This window comes from Anneissia japonica, unplaced genomic scaffold (assembly GCF_011630105.1).
Source record: "Anneissia japonica isolate Jap-2015-1 unplaced genomic scaffold, ASM1163010v1 scaffold7096_len229077_cov162, whole genome shotgun sequence".
NCBI lineage: Eukaryota > Metazoa > Echinodermata > Crinoidea > Comatulida > Comatulidae > Anneissia > Anneissia japonica.
In genome coordinates this window covers 148,061-165,251 of record NW_022755880.1, presented here as the reverse complement: position 1 = coordinate 165,251, position 17,191 = coordinate 148,061, and the positions used below count along the sequence as shown (strand labels likewise).

Here is a 17,191-nt window from a genome sequence, read left to right as displayed (position 1 = left end):
GGGTAACGGTACTGAAATTCTAGGTTATGGTTAAGCTTTTCACCAATCAAAACCTTGGATATGCACAAAATTGTAGAAACAATAACCAGTCTATTGCAATTTCTCTATAGGATTTTGGCAAACAAAAAACATTTTCTTTGTTGGAAACTAAAAGATACCAATATAATGTCACAAATGTGTAAATATTGAAAATGGCAATCAAAATTTTTTTCACTGTAATTCCATTGGTAATTTATGAAAATATATAATTTGATTAGTATTATCTAATGTCGGAGTTCAATTAATTGCACAATAATTATCCTTGCCATGTTTTAAATTTATATTAAAAGCTTTTGGTAGAACACGAAAGTCCATCACTGCAAGGTTTCAGATTGCTGAAATAATGGCAATAATAATAAGATAATCTGTGCTTACAAACACTTGCTCTGTTAAACTATGTTTATGTAATGAAAAAAATAATGGCATTTATTTACACTGTAGCCTTTCCCGATTAGCAATAAATCTATGAAAAATTCAAGTAGAATTGTCATTTTATAGAATGCTTATCTTTTTTCTTCATATTTGATTATTAGACTAATTTGACACGCACCCTACTCTGGCCTAGCCAAAAGAGGCCAGCATCACATAGACATTCTAAAAGGACTGAGATACATGTAACACATTGGTCCAGAACTTTTTATAATATTAACATAATAAAATATTAAAAGAACTTTAAATTAAATTGAATGATCATAGAAATTAATACAACTGAAGCTATGGAGGAAAAGCAAGGAAAAAGAGAAAAGATTTGAGGTGAGATTTAAATTGGCGGAAGTCCGTAATTGATCTTTTTAGCAGGTTCCAAAAATTAGGTGCAAGAATAGAAAATGAGCATTGTCCAGTCTTGACATGTTTGAAACAAGAAGGATAAAGAAAAGGAGCAGCGGCGTGTAGAATAAGTAAGCGTAGCAAGACAGTCAGGGGCAAATTTAACCATAAATGCTTGTGGACAAGAAGAAGAATTCTGACATGATTCCATAAATAACGCAATCCAATCGGTCTGTTGTTGACAACTAGCAAAAGCTGTCACGTTGTGTCAAGTGCTCCAAGAGAACAAAGACATTCATTGGTCAACAGACCTACAACAGTCGTACTACAGAATGTGTGCCCAGCTTTAGATAGTAACGTGTCAAATCAGGTACACGGTAATGGAGTAACACTACTTTTCTAATAACATAGATTCTTACAGCAAGGCGTTTCTCCTTCTTGATTCTCTCTTCAGTAGCATTGTAGCCTGGAAAATTTATCATTGTTTTGATTATAATATTGTCACATTTGATAATGATACTAAATGTTAATCGTTATCATCATCAACATTATTATCATTATCATCACCATCGCAAGCATTTCATCATCATCATCATCATATGTGGCGCAGACAAGCCAAACCAGTCACTCGTCGCAAGAATCGATTTGCAGTTATTAATACAATGGTAAAAAGTAACATGAGAGCTATAAAATGGTAAAAGAATCATTGAAATCTGTTGTTTCGTTATGAAGTTACAAGCGTTTAAACATACAGCTGTTTAAAGAACAATATCTGAGAAATCGGCCTTCAAAGTTTATGATTTCGGGCATTTATCAGGCAGAAACCATCACCAAATTGTTAAAAATTGTTGTTTTAACATTGAAAATGGGGAAAATAACAGCATATCATGACGTATAGATATATAAAGTTTAGTTTAGTGCAATAAAATAGATTTCACAAATTTTGACATTTCAGCATGTTTTGGCCATTATCTCTGAAACATGATTTGCGAAGAGTGACTGGTTTGGCTTGTCTTTGCCACATATAATTATGATCATTATAAACACTAATATAATTTCCATTCAGAAATATCTTCAAATTATAACTACCGTATTAGGAATGTCTTTGATATAAACAATATCATATTCATCATTACACCCATCATTTTCATTTCAATACTGTATTATGATTATTATTATCACTGCAGTCTCACAAGGGTATGGTCATCGTTAACAAGTTTGTTTACCATTTGACTCATATTCATTATAATCATATTTATCATCCATTATCCTAATCATGACAACTTAACATTCTAATCGTCATCATAATCATTATAACCTTCATAATCATTATCATCAATATTGTCACATTATTATATTCATCATTGTCATCATCATAAATTTTTTGATTAACACTACTCAGTTTTGAAACAGACAAATTTTTAAAAATATGTTATAGATAAAGACTTATCTTAATATCATCATTATCTAGATCTAGATACATGTAAGAATACTTAATGAACATAATTAATTCAGGTATATTCATTAAGCATTCTTACACCTGAATAAATAATAATAATGATAAATTTCGGCCATTAAATAAAATTAAAATGATTCAGATGGTTTAATGGGCCTATTACTGTATAATTGTACTTTTATTGGCATAATGATTTGTTTTCCTTTGTTTTGTGTGCCTTTTTGATCTTCAAAATTTATTTAGTTTTTTTTTATTATTTGTTAACTGATTGTTTATGTAAATACAGTGATGTTATCTGGAATCCCCACTCATGTAAGAATACTTAAAGAACATTATTAATTCAGATATATTCATTAAGCATTCTTACAAATGAATTAATGATAATGATAAATTTCGGCAATTAATGTTTTTCATATGTAATTTTTAAAATATACAAGAAGAATGTTGTTTTTTTTAAACTCACTTTTATAACCAAGACTAGTATCTGTTGAATGAAGAGAAAGAATAAAGTAGGTATTAAATTTAATTATTGATCAAGTAAAACACAGCAAATTAACTTATTTGCTGTGTATAATAATAATAATAAATAATATACTGTAGTATCATTATTTTTCATGCAATCTATGACATATTCTACAAAACCCAAATTTCACAAAGTATTAGATCATGAATTTTATTTTATTTATATATTTAAATCTTAATAATGGGGGGAAAAGAGAGCGCTTTTTCCGGCAATCTAGTGCCAAGGATGTAAAGATTTGTACCCCGTGGCCGATACACAAATTTGAAATAGAGGGGGCACAGAGAGGCACCTTTACAGATGAAGGGGCTATACCACTTCAGGCCCACCCCACCATGGTTTGGGCTGAGGTAAAAACATTTATGATTAATGCACCTCTAAATGGCCAGAAGACTTAAGAATTGAAAAGAATTTCATTTTTTTTTCCATTTATTCAAAACTGAACAAATTTAGGGAGAAGGGGAGTGTGGGCTACTTGGGCCATCCTTGAATCCGCTACTGGTACCTCGACCGAACCATGGTGCGTTAAGGAATTGTGGACCCTCCATCTGTAAAATTATCTATTGAGGCCCCCTTTATTTTGAATTCCTGGATCTGTCACAGAAATTAAAATGAAGCTTACCATTACTAGTCGTATTTTGACTCATTGTGTTCAAAAGTTGGGTGAGAGATGTTGCCTTGTTGGCAGATGATACGATGTTACCACCGCCCACAAGCTCGCGAATGTCATCCACCTCTTTGTCAATCAGCTCATTAACTACCTCCTCAGAATCATCCCATGGCTGCACCTGAAGATAAGTAAGTTTGAAATAGTAATAATTTAATAATAATTTATTTGGATATTCACTTTTGAATCAGTGGCACTCAACCACATTGGTGGTGCATCCTAACAACAAGAAAAAATATAAAAATTACAATCAAAATGAAAGACATCAAAACAACAAGATAATCAATTTAGCTAAAACTAAAAGAGAAAATATTTCTATTTTCTCCATGACAAGAGGAACATCAGTCACTAGATGACACGTCTCTCTTCGCAACAGTCGTACGGAAAACGAACGCCTGCAGAGACACCCATCAGCCAACAACCTGATCGTAACAGGGCTGTTACAACCAAGAATGCACTCCTGCACAGCTACAACAAAAGAGAGACCTGTCACTACAGCTGTACAAAGTGTAAAAAAGTTTTTAAAAAGTCAAAACAGCTAACAACAACAATGAAATCCAGTGCCTCACAGTAGGAGCCATCCATTGTCTTTATAATCGTCACAAGAACACAAAACATACTCTCACACATCTTCTTTCCCCTCCCTAGAGTAATGATTTTGTCACCCAGAAACCATCGTCCGCAACAGAGCAAACTCTTGTGAACTGAAGTACAATAGACAGTCCCTAAACAACTAGCATATTAAGAACTTAATAAATCATTCCTAAGCTTCCATGCTCTCTTAACATAAGATTTGCAAAATTTATTAAAAATATCATGTACATCATAAATATAGTCACAATGCACCTCTCCCCCAAGAACAATACTCAATTTAGTACAAAGATCACTGGTGATAAAATACTCCCATAGGCAATCAGTATTAACTAGCTTATTTTCTAAAACATGATATTCTTCAACTCTAATGGTGTTTAGTTGGTTACATTTGAATAAAAAATGTTTTATATCTTCAACACCATTATTACACAATTGGCAAGTGCCATCACTATTGGGTACCCATTTACAGGTCCTATGTCCTAATGGAAGAGTATTTGACCTCATTTTGAATTTTAGGCTTGCACCCATAAAATCTGTATGGTCAAGTAAATATTTTTCCATATTCAGGCTGCTCTTAATTAAAGAATATTCAGAAAGTGACGATTTTTTAAACATTTCGCTATTCCAAAAACATATGAATTAAGAATTAACTCTTTGAAATCTTTAACCCAACACATATCGGATGCAACTCCAAGGCATGAATTTCCAAAGATTGAACCAATTTCCAACCTTATATCAGTACAAGTCTTAATGAAACTAGAGAGCAGTTAATAGTGTGGCTCAGCAATACTATTTAGACTAAGGGATGTATTAAGCATAAAGTTTGGCCATCTATGCTTATCTAAATTCATTACATGATTAATGTATTTAGCTCTGAGTATGTCTTGATTTACTTTTATTGGCACTCAACATAGGTCCCCATATAGAGCTTCTTTTGGTGTGTTTCTGGATGCTTTAAGGATATATCATGCCATTTGAAGTTGGAGAGACTCAATTTTGTCAATGTCCTTTTGGCTTTTGCTAATCCACACCGAACAAGCATAGTTAATACTTGGAAGAGCAATGGTTTTCCAAAGTATGTCGCCATAATAAACTCTATTAAAATTATCAAAACGATCTATAATTGAGTTAATGTAGGCGATGATTCTATTTCCTTTAATGATAGTTTGGTCAATATGAAAATGGTCTGAAATGCTTCTTGAGATATGGGTACCGAGGTATTTATATGATTCAACCTCTGAAATGTAGTTTTCACCCAGCTTCCACTGCTTATTACTGTCAGTGCGCTTGCCCAACAATAAGAATTTTTTATTTTTCATGGTTAAAATTTTCATGGTTAAAATTTAGCTTCCATGTCTTTGCAAATGTAAAAGCTAAATTAAGCATCTTATTCAGTTCATTTTTATCATTTGCCAATAACACAACATCATCTGCCCAGAAAAGGCTTCCCATGCATACATTGTGTATACGAACACCTAAATCATGTTTTTTAAGCAAAATGGTGAATTCATTCATGAGAATACAAAACAAAATTGGAGATAAAACATAACCCTGCTTGACTCCCTCATTAATATCAAAATACTGTAGTCAGTTTCAATATCCCCAAATCTAACTTTTCCTCGTACATCACAGTAAAGACTGTCAATAATCTTCCATAAGCGACCCCTAATTCCAATATCCCATGCAGCCATTAACATTCCCTCCCTCCAAACCGTACCAAAGGCCCTCTTAAGATCGAAGAAGGCCCGGTCACACCTTAACGATTTAGACAGCGTATGCCGACGTATGAAAAAATGGCGAATACGCAGACGTACATCGAATAAGTTATTGGAAAGATTCGTATAAGTTAAAGGCCAGCTCCGGGCAAAAATTTTCTATTGATTATATATTATAGTAATTATCAATCTATTGATTCACCTATGTTTCAGGATTTTTATGAATTTTGTTTTGCTACATGATTTTTTTGAACATAAGTACTTTTTTGAAAGTGGGGGTATAGGTAAACTTGCCCAGCAAAATTCCTATTCTTTTGCACACAAATGACCTTAAGAGCAGGCATTTTGAAAAATTCATAACAAATAAACAATAGGGCAAAAACTTACACTGAATGACTAAACTAGGCTAAATTTAGTCGAACTTTTCGTTTCTGGTGTTTTTATTTTACGTCAAGGTACGTATTTCTGCGCAATTATCATTTATTCCCCATGTACCCACTTGATTTTATTCCCACTTGAGTCAATCGCTTTGAACTTTGCGCATGCGCTAACTTGCCAATCCACTGCTGCTCTCTCGTTCGTGTAAAAAAGTGCGAGCGAGAAGATGACAAGTATGATGAATAAAAAAAAAAACTACAGGAGTAGGCCTATTTTGGTTGAGTAGTAATGGTGGTAAGATAGACAGGAAGGTTTAGTTGTAGATTTTTAGATCTAGGTCTAGCTATGTATACCTTTGAGCCAGAGGTGAGGCCTAGGCCCTATATCGTTGGAAAATCGTCGACAGGAGAAGGTACCTTCCCAGCCCTGCTATGAAGATAGACGAGTTGAGACGATTGGGTCGGTTTTGGTTGTTATGTGGTATCATTTGCTACATAAGAATTCATGAGGTGCTTCTACCCTTTAAAAATTTTCCTGATTTCCAACCATCTTTTGGGACATTAGGCCTTTCTCTGGTAATTGCTCTTTTATTGGATTATAATCATAGCTTTTTACCGCGTTCACATGCCTTGGGTCGCTCGCGAGCGAACGATCGGCTCGCGAGCCGGGCCTTCATGTGAACAACCGCTTAAGAGCGGTTTTTGTCGTGGGTGACCCACGACAAGCCGCTCACGAGCGGCTCTCGATGCAGCTCGCTCTTGATCCATGTGAACAGCCGCTTGCAAGCGGGTCGCCAGCGAGCTGTGACCTCTTTTGTGTGAAAGCCAATCAGATACAAGCATCTCCCCGGGGTCAAAGTAATGGAGAAACATGGTGACTTCAGGTTTCCTGGTTACGGTTTCGCTGGGCCAAACAAACCTTGATCGGCCATTTTTTTTTTCTTGTTTCGCAGTGCACTGAGTTTTGTAGTACAGTATTTGATATCGCTATTTCCGTAACTTACATTGTATAATCCAGTTTTATGTTGGGAAGACACTAATACTAAATAATCTATTTACCATATACCATATATCGTAAGTGCATCTTCATTTTCGAATCATAAGTTACAAAAATTATCATTTTAATATCTTCCGGAGCGGGTCTAGGCGTCGGTATACCGCCGATACCAGGGGCGGATCCAGAAATGTCCAAAAGGGGGGGGGGCGGAAGGGGGGCCGAAAGTTGGGCCGATTGAGACAACACTGTCGTAGGGGGTCCGGGGCATGCCCCCGCGAAATTTCTGTGTTCTAGACGCCCGAACATAACATTTGAGGCATTCTGGGCTATCATTTTTTTCTTTTTCTCTCTTTTTTTCCCCTTTTTTTCCTTTTTTTTCCCTCCCAAAAGGGGGGCCGGGGCCGGGCCGCCCCCCCCCTAAATCCGCCCCTGGATACGTACGTCATATCACTTAATTATTTGTAGAAAAAATGTACGAGACGATATCCACGAGTAATATTACTTTTAAGTTAGTTGTTATGTAATTAAGTAACTTTCAAGTCATAAATGGTAAATACCACGTCATTCGTAACTCTACTTCAGCCAACGTCAAGAGAGGCCTAGGCCTCGCTAGTAGAGGCCTGTATTTCAGTGAGCATCCCTGTTGGGGTCGGCGGTGCGGTGCTAGCCCACTGGTCTTTTAATTAGGCCTAGCTGCAGCCAGATAGCTGTAGCCTGTATACGTGGTATTGAATTTTATCTCCTATTTTTCTAAATATACACAACAGTTTAATATATTTATCATTATATTTTTCTGCAGATAGAGTAAGCAGTCAGCGCAGGGATTGTGTTCAGAAAATGGTCCAGTATTTTGTTCCTCAGATTGCAATCATCAGTGTCAGATGTAAACCATTTTAGATTTTCCTGAAGACCTAATAGAGAAAAAGGATGGATAAAGCCAGCCCGATTCAGATTAATGTTACAGTAGTACTTTTTTAACAATAAATCATGTGCCTAAAGGAGTGTTTAAGTAAACTTGTTGATTTCTTTTTAGCGGTTATATAAAATTAAACCAATCAAGCCTGGCACATGTACATGAATAATGAACAAAGTTATAATAAACTATGGAATTTGTAAATTATTTTAAATATTGAATTTGTGTCTGCATTTTATCCTGCAACTGCACGATAGAGCGAGTTGATATTGCTTGATAATGGTGAGTGTCAATGAGCATATTAACATTGCCATTATTTACAGTATTTGATTGTATGATGTATGATATGCTTGCATATACTAAGATTAAAAGGATTGCAGACAATTCATGAACTTGTTTGTAAATAAAATATATTTTTTTTTACACTTTCAAAAGATTAAGAGACGTTATACAGCACAGTAAATGCAAATGTTATTTTCACAAACATTATACATAGGCCTACACTATTACCTGTATTAACGTCTACAGTTCAGCAGTTGCAAGGTACAGTGAGTTAATATTGTTTGATATTGGGATGTGGCAATTAACATTTATGTAAACATCAATCCCAAGTTTTAAAATAAAAATAAGCACATTACACCTGTACTGACATTTCTTATTTTTGAAGTTGATAAACGGCATTGATATTGCTTGATTGGGTCAAGTGTCCTATTATTATTTATATATTTAAATCATATTATAAACGATAATTAAAATATGTGTAACATTACTGAAATTATATATCAAATAACAATATAAATTATCGATGAATTTGTGACTGCTGGGCCTTTAGGCAACCTGTATAAAATCTTCTCTCTGTAACTGAAGAGCAATCAAGAACAAAGCACTGGACCATTTTCTGAACACTGTACCTTAACTGACTGCCGACTCTATGTGGAGAAAAAAGAAATATAAGAGATTAAAATCAATAGTACACAGGCTAGTACAGCTATCTAGACTGCCAAGGACTACTTCAATAGCTAAGCCTAATTAATGAACAGTGGGCTAGCATCGCACCGCCACCCGAACTGGGATGCTCAGTGAAATACAGGTCTCTTCAAACGGGGCCTAGCCTAGACTTTGACTGGAATAGAGTTAAGAACGGCGTGGTATTTAGCATTTATGCAAACTTGAAAATCACTTAATATAACAATGTTCAATAAATCACATAATAACTAAGTTTAAAAATAATATTAACTCGTGGATATCGTATCGTACATGTCTTCTACAAACATGATTTAAACTACAGCCTGTCTCTTATACACATCTAGATGTGTATAAGAGACAGGTCAGCGCAGGGATTGTGTCCAGAAAATGGTCCACTATTTTGTTCCTCAGATTGCAATCATCAGTGTCAGATGTAAACCATTTTAGATTCTCCTGAAGACCTAATAGAGAAAAAGGATGGATAAAGCCGGCCCGATTCAGATTAATGTTACTTACAGTAGTACAGTAGAACCTCGATTTTACGTACGGTACGGGACCAGAGGGCGTACGTAAATCGGGGGATTCGTAAAATAGAGGTTGGGTTAACGGGGCCTAGCCTAGACTTTGACTGGAATAGAGTTAAGAATGGCGTGGTATTTAGCATTTATGCAAACTTGAAAATCACTTAATATAACAATGTTCAATAAATCACATAATAACTAAGTTTAAAAATAATATTAACACGTGGATATCGTATCGTACATGTCTTCTACAAACATGATTTAAACTACGGCGGTGTAACGACGCCTAGGCCTACGATCGGAAGATTTTAAAATGATAATTTTTATAACTTATGATTCAAAAATAAAGGTGAACTTATGATAGGCCTATATGATAAATAGATTATTTATTTTCAGTGCCTTTCCAGAATTAAATGGGGAAATGCAATATAAGTTACAGAAATGCGTTAAACTTGCCGGTTTACCACAGAATCGGGAACATCACCGATCGTCCAAAAGTGTCAGATGGGGACCGTTGGAGGATCGTCGATGCCACCTTCACCCAGGCCTAGGATCAGAAATCGCGGGCCTAGCATGTCGAAAACCAATTGGGGATGTGACGTACTATTTCCGGTCGCCTCGAAAGCGGTAGCAAACGCAGTTTGGCCATTTTTTTTATCTAACACAATCTCGCTCACGACCCAGCATCTCAACCGCTCGCGATCGATGGAGACATGTGAACGAGGCTTTTGTAATTTACTGCCTATGCAAGGTCAGCTATACTATACTATACCATAGGTATGCCTATATGATTTATTGACAACTTGCTAGAAAACTAATTAACATTTCAGCTCTCTCTTTTGATATTGAGTTTGATTGTCAGTTAAGGTCAGTGCAAAGTGAGGTTCCTCAACCCGTCAGAGCTATTGCTGAAATAGGTATTGGGGTAAAGGGAATGGTAACAGCATGTGAACGAAAAATGGCAAACCACAGTTGTTTGACAATGATAAATTCAAGAAACTGTGCCGTGAACTTAGGATGTTATCAAACTCGTCTATGAATCAAAAATGGGAAAATCTCAGAATAAACGAGGCAACAGCAGGCCTTACATAATAAAGTATATAGTTGGTATTTACATACAGGGCAGCAACTGAGCTGGTTTTGATAGTAGTCCTAGCCTAGGGAGGGCCTTAAAAACTTCTTGGCCTAGATCTTTGTTTTATATGCAAGTTAATCCATAAACTAGAAATTGCAAATTGCAAGTGAAGTGCTGCGAAGTACAACTACATATATGTTCTTCGAACAAAATTATTTATGAGGGCGCTGTTCGAGCTGTGAGGTGGCTTTTTAAAAATGTCTCTTCTCTCTACTTAATTTTCTTTAAAATATCTATTTTAACATTCTGTTACCAGCAAGTTTCTTTTACCATCTGAAAGAGGTTTCCATACAGATCACTAACAGCATGAATCATCAACACCTGAGCAGTTATTGAGGAAGAACTTGATATTTTATTTTAACTAGAAGCTAAGCCTCACTGATCTAAAGGAAAGCATTACTTTGTAAGTACCCAAGCCAAGCTTTATCTGTCTGGAGAACTGTTTATCTAGAAAACTATACAGCCTAGCTAATGCTAGCCTTATTGTTTCAACCAGCATTGTATGACAGAAAGAACGAAGCTGCTGTTTTTCAAGTCCATTTATTTTTCGTCTCATAAGCCTGAATGAAATTAGAATTTTCTTAAACTTGGAAACAACAGAAAGCATTTAATTAGAATTAAATGACAAAATGAATCTTAGCGTACCAAGTGTTTTCAACTCAACCTTACCAGATGATAGTTTCTATGGCTTCAGTAAAGATGAACAACTACTATCATATAATGTAAACATGGCAGAATCAACTCCTATCTTAATTCCACTGCACAGAAATCCCAGCATATGACAAATGAAACAAGTCCATCTGATGTTACTAGGTCTATAAATATGAGTAGAAATGAACTAAACGAACTAAAATCCAGAATCAGTAGCTTTGAAGTAACTGTAAGTTTTCTCTTAATGAAATTGGATAACGTAAACGCATCAGTTAAAACACCGGATCCAACCCCACCAACTGACAACAAAGCAAAAAGCAAGATGACTCATTTTGAGCAAGAACTTTCTAGTGATGAAATAGTCATTGAAACTGATGTCGATGAACATACCGTTTACCATCCATTAATACCAACAAAGAATCAATATGCAGCTCTTAAAGATCATATTGAGTCTCGTTAATCAAAGAAAATCTAAAATCCCACTCTCAGGAATGGAAAGAAACCTTAAAAAAATGGGTGACAAAAAAAAAAACGAACATGGAAAGCCTAATAACTTACTCATCAGCAGTGATACTACAGTCACAACTCATCATGGAGCAAGTACCTCCCAACTTGATTACAATAGACTTAACAATGAGCATGCTCTAAACTATGAAGCTTGTGAAGAAAACACCTATCGTGACTCAATCACATCCAAGACACTAATTATCGGCGACTCAATGCTCAAACATATCAAGACCAGTGGCCTCCTGGATACCAAAGTGAGAACCATAAGAGGAGCAACCATTAACCAAGTTTGCTGTAAAATCAACGAAACCGACCTGAATGTGAAAGATGCAATCATTCATGTTGGAACAAACGACTGTAGCCTGGATGACTTCGTGCTGGAGAAATTTCAAGATGATTATGAAGCATTAGTTACCCTACTTGAACAAAAAATATCAGGCAACGTGTATATTTCTGCTCTATGTCAACGCTTTGATGATATAAATTCCAATGAAAAAGTGAAAATGGCAAATAAAATGTTGAAGTCCGTCTTCAAACACCATTTCATCGACCACAGAAAGTTCATTAAATCACGTAGTTGTTTCACTAGACATGGGCTCCACCTCAACATTATGGGAACTACATCATTGCTTCACAGTATTCATAGCATTATACCTATACTCAAGTATTCAAAAGGCAAAAACGGTCAAAGGAGTGTAGCCACCAACATCTGCTGTTACTATTGCAATGAACCCGGTCATGTGAGTCATGTTTGTCGACATCGTAATCCTGTTACCTGCTGGAACTGTGAGAAAACAGGCCACAAAGCCAAATTCTGTAAGGGAGCAATCTGCTACTGAAAAAAAGGCAACGCGGAGGAAGCCGATAAATCTAAAAATGGACATAACATTGACCCTCTTGAATTAATTGAATATGCATCTAATACTTTCTTAAATGCCAACAATAGCTGTGTTAGTATTGACAACAACAGTAATACTAATAGTAACAATGATAACAACAGTAGTGATTTTGGTAGTAGTAGGGATGGTCCTAACAATATTAATAAAGGTAACAACGATGATGGTGATAACAATGGCGGGGATAATGATAATGACAAAGACATCCAGAATAACAATAGTAATAATGGCGATAGTATAAATAATGACAACAATAATAATACTAGTCTCCATAAATATAAAGGATTTAAAATAGGTCACCTAAATATCCAAAGCTTACGTAATAAGGTTGACCTACTCAAGGCATTTTTCAATGATTGTAAATTTGATATTTTCTCCATATCTGAAACCTGGATGAATGGTAATATTGAAGACAATGAAATCCTTATTGATGGTTTTAAGATCTGCAGACTTGATCATCAGTTGAAACCTGGGGGTGGTGTTCTCTTTTACATTCGAGATGGCCTGAATTTAAAAGAGTTATCAGAATTTGAAATTAACGGAATTGAAGCTCTTTGGATCGAGGTTAATTTACCACACACAAAACCACTTCTTATTGGAACTGTTTATAGACCTTCAAATTCAGATGCTGAGTATCTTAACCAACTTGACACAGTTTTTCAAAATTTTACATCAATGTATGAAGATGTTGTTATCCTTGGGGATTTTAATCTCGACATAACTAAAAAAACAAACAAACAAAAAATTTCTAATAGCTAAACATAGTAATCTTCATCAACTATTAATTAAGGATTATACAAGAATAACAAATATTTGTAAAACAATTATTGATTTAATATTTGTTAGTAACCTGAACATTTCAACTACTGGTGTGAAAAGCTTAGGAATCAGTGATTTTTAATGAAAATGAATTTATAAATGACTTCAAAAAAACTAACTGGACACAAATTAAACTTTGTTCTTATGTTGAATGTGCTTGGTCTATTTGGAAACATTTATTTAGCACCATTTGTGACACCCATGCACCTCTTAAAAAAAAGAGTAAAGGGTAGCCTTCCAAAGTGGATAACAAGTGATTTTCTAAGACTTACTAAAGACTGAGATCATTATTATAAGAAAGCCCACAAATCAAATAACTCTAATGATTGGGAACAAGCTAAACATTTAAGAAATAAAGTAAATAATCTCAATAAATACTTAAAACAAAAATACTGTTCTTCAGCTATTAATAATAATACTAATAATCCTAAAAAGATTTGGAAGACCATTCGTGAACTAATTCCTCAAAATAAACATAATATTGAAAAAATTTACAAAAACGGAGAATTTTCTAAGAATGATTATGATACAGCAAATGAATTCAACAAGTTTTTTTACATCCATAGGTATCTTTATAGGCTCTTTAGCGACACAGTTTTGTGATAATCCGCCCTTCTTTTTTGCTAACAATAATAATAACAGTAATATTCCTAATTCCCATAATAAAAATTTCACTTTTGACCTAATTGAACCTGTATTTATCTTAGATGAAATTTTAAAATTTTCAAACAATAAAGCTACTGGTCTAGATGGTTTAGATACAAAATTGTTGAAGCTCGCTGCCCCTTTAATATGTGATTCACTGGCATATATTTTTAACCTATCTTTCTTTACCTCCACATTCCCTTTGGAATGGAAACAGGCAAAGGTTACACCCATCTTCAAAGAAGGGGATCGTGCTGATACAAACAATTATTGACCTATTTCAGTATTGCTGTTAATCAGTAAAATCATTGAAAGAGCTGTTTATGAACAGTTGTATGGTTATCTTACGACTAATAACTTTTTAAACAATGCTCAATCAGGTTTTCGTAAAAACCATTCTACTGCTACAACACTTATTGATGTTTCCGATTACATTTTAAATAATATTAATGAAGGTTGAGTGACTGCTGCTATATTTGTTGACTTAAAAAAGGCTTTTGACACGGTGAATCACCAACTACTCATTAACAAGTTGCACCAATTTGGTCTTGATTCTATGTCTTTAAATTGGTTTAAATCCTATTTATCTTGTAGATCACAAATAGTCCAAATCAACTCAACACGCTCAGATGCTATGGACATTGATATTGGAATACCCCAGGGTTCAATACTAGGGCATTTACTTTTCAATATCTATGTGAACTCCCTCCCTGATATAATTAAAGGTAAATGCGTAATGTACGCAGATGACACAACAATTCTCTGCAGCTCCTCTAATCCCACTGAACTTCAAAATGAACTTCAAGCAAACCTTAATTATATTAGTCAGTGGTTCAATAAAAATAAATTGACTTTTAAATACACAAAAAACTAAATTTATGATATTTGGAACACCCCATGTGCTTCCTAAATTTTCTAATATTTCTCTTATCCATGGGAATATTACATTGAAAAAGTAGATTGTTTTATTAAAATATCTTGGCGTGTACTTTGATTCCAATTTAACTTGGGCTACTCATATCGAAAATATTTCTTCAAAAGTTTCTAAAAGAATTGGTGTCATTCACCGTGTCAAACAGTTTCTACCTTTCAACACAACTAAAATGTTAGCAAATGCACTTGTAATGCCTTTATTTGATTATTGCAGTTGCATTTGGTCTAACACTACAACTAATCTTTTCAATGAGCTCCAAATTCTCCAGAATAGGTTAGGAAGAATTATTCTTTCAGTCGACATTAAAACACCCATCAAGGATTTAATGGATGATTTAGGATGGAATAGGTTAAATGATAGGTGGAAGGAACACCTATTATTACTCACTTTTAAGTGCCTGAAAGGAATTGCCCCATCCTACCTATGTAACAAATTCATTTTTAATCAAAATAGCAACTCTCAGTGCACTAGGAATAAATCTAACAACACCTTGATGGAGATAAAATGGAAACTCACTCAAGGCAAGAGAACATTCTTATACCGTGCAACTAAGGCTTGGAACGAACTTCCAAACCAAATTAAAATAGAATTAAATGATCTCCAACTTAAAAATTTCAAAACTTTGATCAAAACAGAAAACTAATTATATCTTTCTGACCACCCTCTGTTCTCTTGCCTTCTTTTTAATTCATTTGAATTGCTTCTTTTTTATTTTAGTTAAGTTTCTGTATATTTTTTTTATGTTTGTTTTTGTTCTACCTTTTTGTTCATGTGATCCACTAGTGAGATCAGTGCTGCGTCACTGAAAGTGTTATCACTTTAAAGGCAGAATAAATAAATAAATAAATAAATAAATAAGTGAAAATAATGAATAATAAAAATATAACAAATAATATGAGACACAACCCATTGTCTATATTAGAACACTAGAACACTCATTGGGTAACAAAGTCGTAATTTTTCATTTTTGTCAAAAAGTGTCTATAGTGGTGAATTATGGTTTAGGTTTTTTTAGGTTAAAGTTTCAAAAATGTCTATGTATGTGGAAAATGTAGTTGATTACCAAAGGTTACAATTTTTATTTTGAAGACTGCATGGTCTAGGAAGTGTACATTTTTTTATGGGGCAAGTTTCCAAGGGGGTGTTTTCTAGGGGCGAGTTGACTGCCAAAGAGTGTTGCTAAAGTGCGAGCCAGCGTGTTATTTGATCACAAGTGCGAGACATCGCAAGTGTGAGCCAGCGAGCCATGACGTCATAACAATAGATACAAGAGGTTACTCGATTGTGCGAGGTATCGGCTGAGATTTGTGGAGTACAATTCAAGAAACAGCTATAGGTCTAATAATGAATTATTGTGATGTTAAATAGACAATGTTATTGTTAGCTATCAAGGAGCAACGTTGTTTTTCATTGGGACCTTCGTCCCTTCAAGCTAGCCATCCTAGCTAGTCTAGGCCTAGAGTAGGATAAGGCTAGCGCAACATGCGGACGTTGGTACGGGTTGGTTAGTCTACAAACGTCGCCTAAAGTAATTGATTTTACCTGGCAGAACGAAAGAGGGAAACTCCGCTTTTCAGTTGTCTTATGTCTGTGATTTTGACAAACAATGACCTTTCAGAGGTCAAATTGTTGTCAAGAATATGCATTGGCTGCTTCGCAGCAACTACTCTCTTCTGTCATTTCTTTTTTGTAGTTTTATCAATTGTATTATTGATTGTTATGGCAATTAATACCATCTTGACCGACGCGTTTCACAGATTAGTGTGGTGAAGTCCACAGCAGCTTGATGTCACGTTCTAGCGGTGTCGTTAATTGACAGTTAGTGTCTTGTAATTTGTTTTCTCATCACGCTGGGAGTTTTCTAAAACCTAGCTAGTAAAAAAGTAGTACGTCTGCTTGATTTTTGCATTTCTAAGCAGATTTTTATATTCTCGTTTTCAGTTAAATTGGCGATTTTTTTTGTCGAGATTACTCACATGATATCTTATAATAAAATGTATGCCCGGAGCTGGCCTTTAAGAGCACGCTGAAGCATGCTGGTATATGTTCTGTTACGGCGAGTACATTGAAA

The 17,191-nt window shown here is 34.9% G+C and overlaps 1 protein-coding gene across 1 annotated transcript in view; it reads right to left on the bottom strand.

Moving 5' to 3' along the window:
* The window catches only part of LOC117123758 (polycystic kidney disease and receptor for egg jelly-related protein-like), a 95,283-nt gene that overhangs the window by 48,442 nt on the left and 29,650 nt on the right, over positions 1-17,191 (bottom strand). Inside the window, exons 12-14 of the mRNA XM_033269763.1 lie at positions 3,406-3,571; positions 2,727-2,747; positions 1,227-1,273 (exon numbers count right to left, since the gene is read on the bottom strand). Coding sequence (XP_033125654.1) covers positions 1,227-1,273; positions 2,727-2,747; positions 3,406-3,571 — 234 coding nt within the window. The remainder of the gene's footprint in view (positions 1-1,226; positions 1,274-2,726; positions 2,748-3,405; positions 3,572-17,191) is intronic.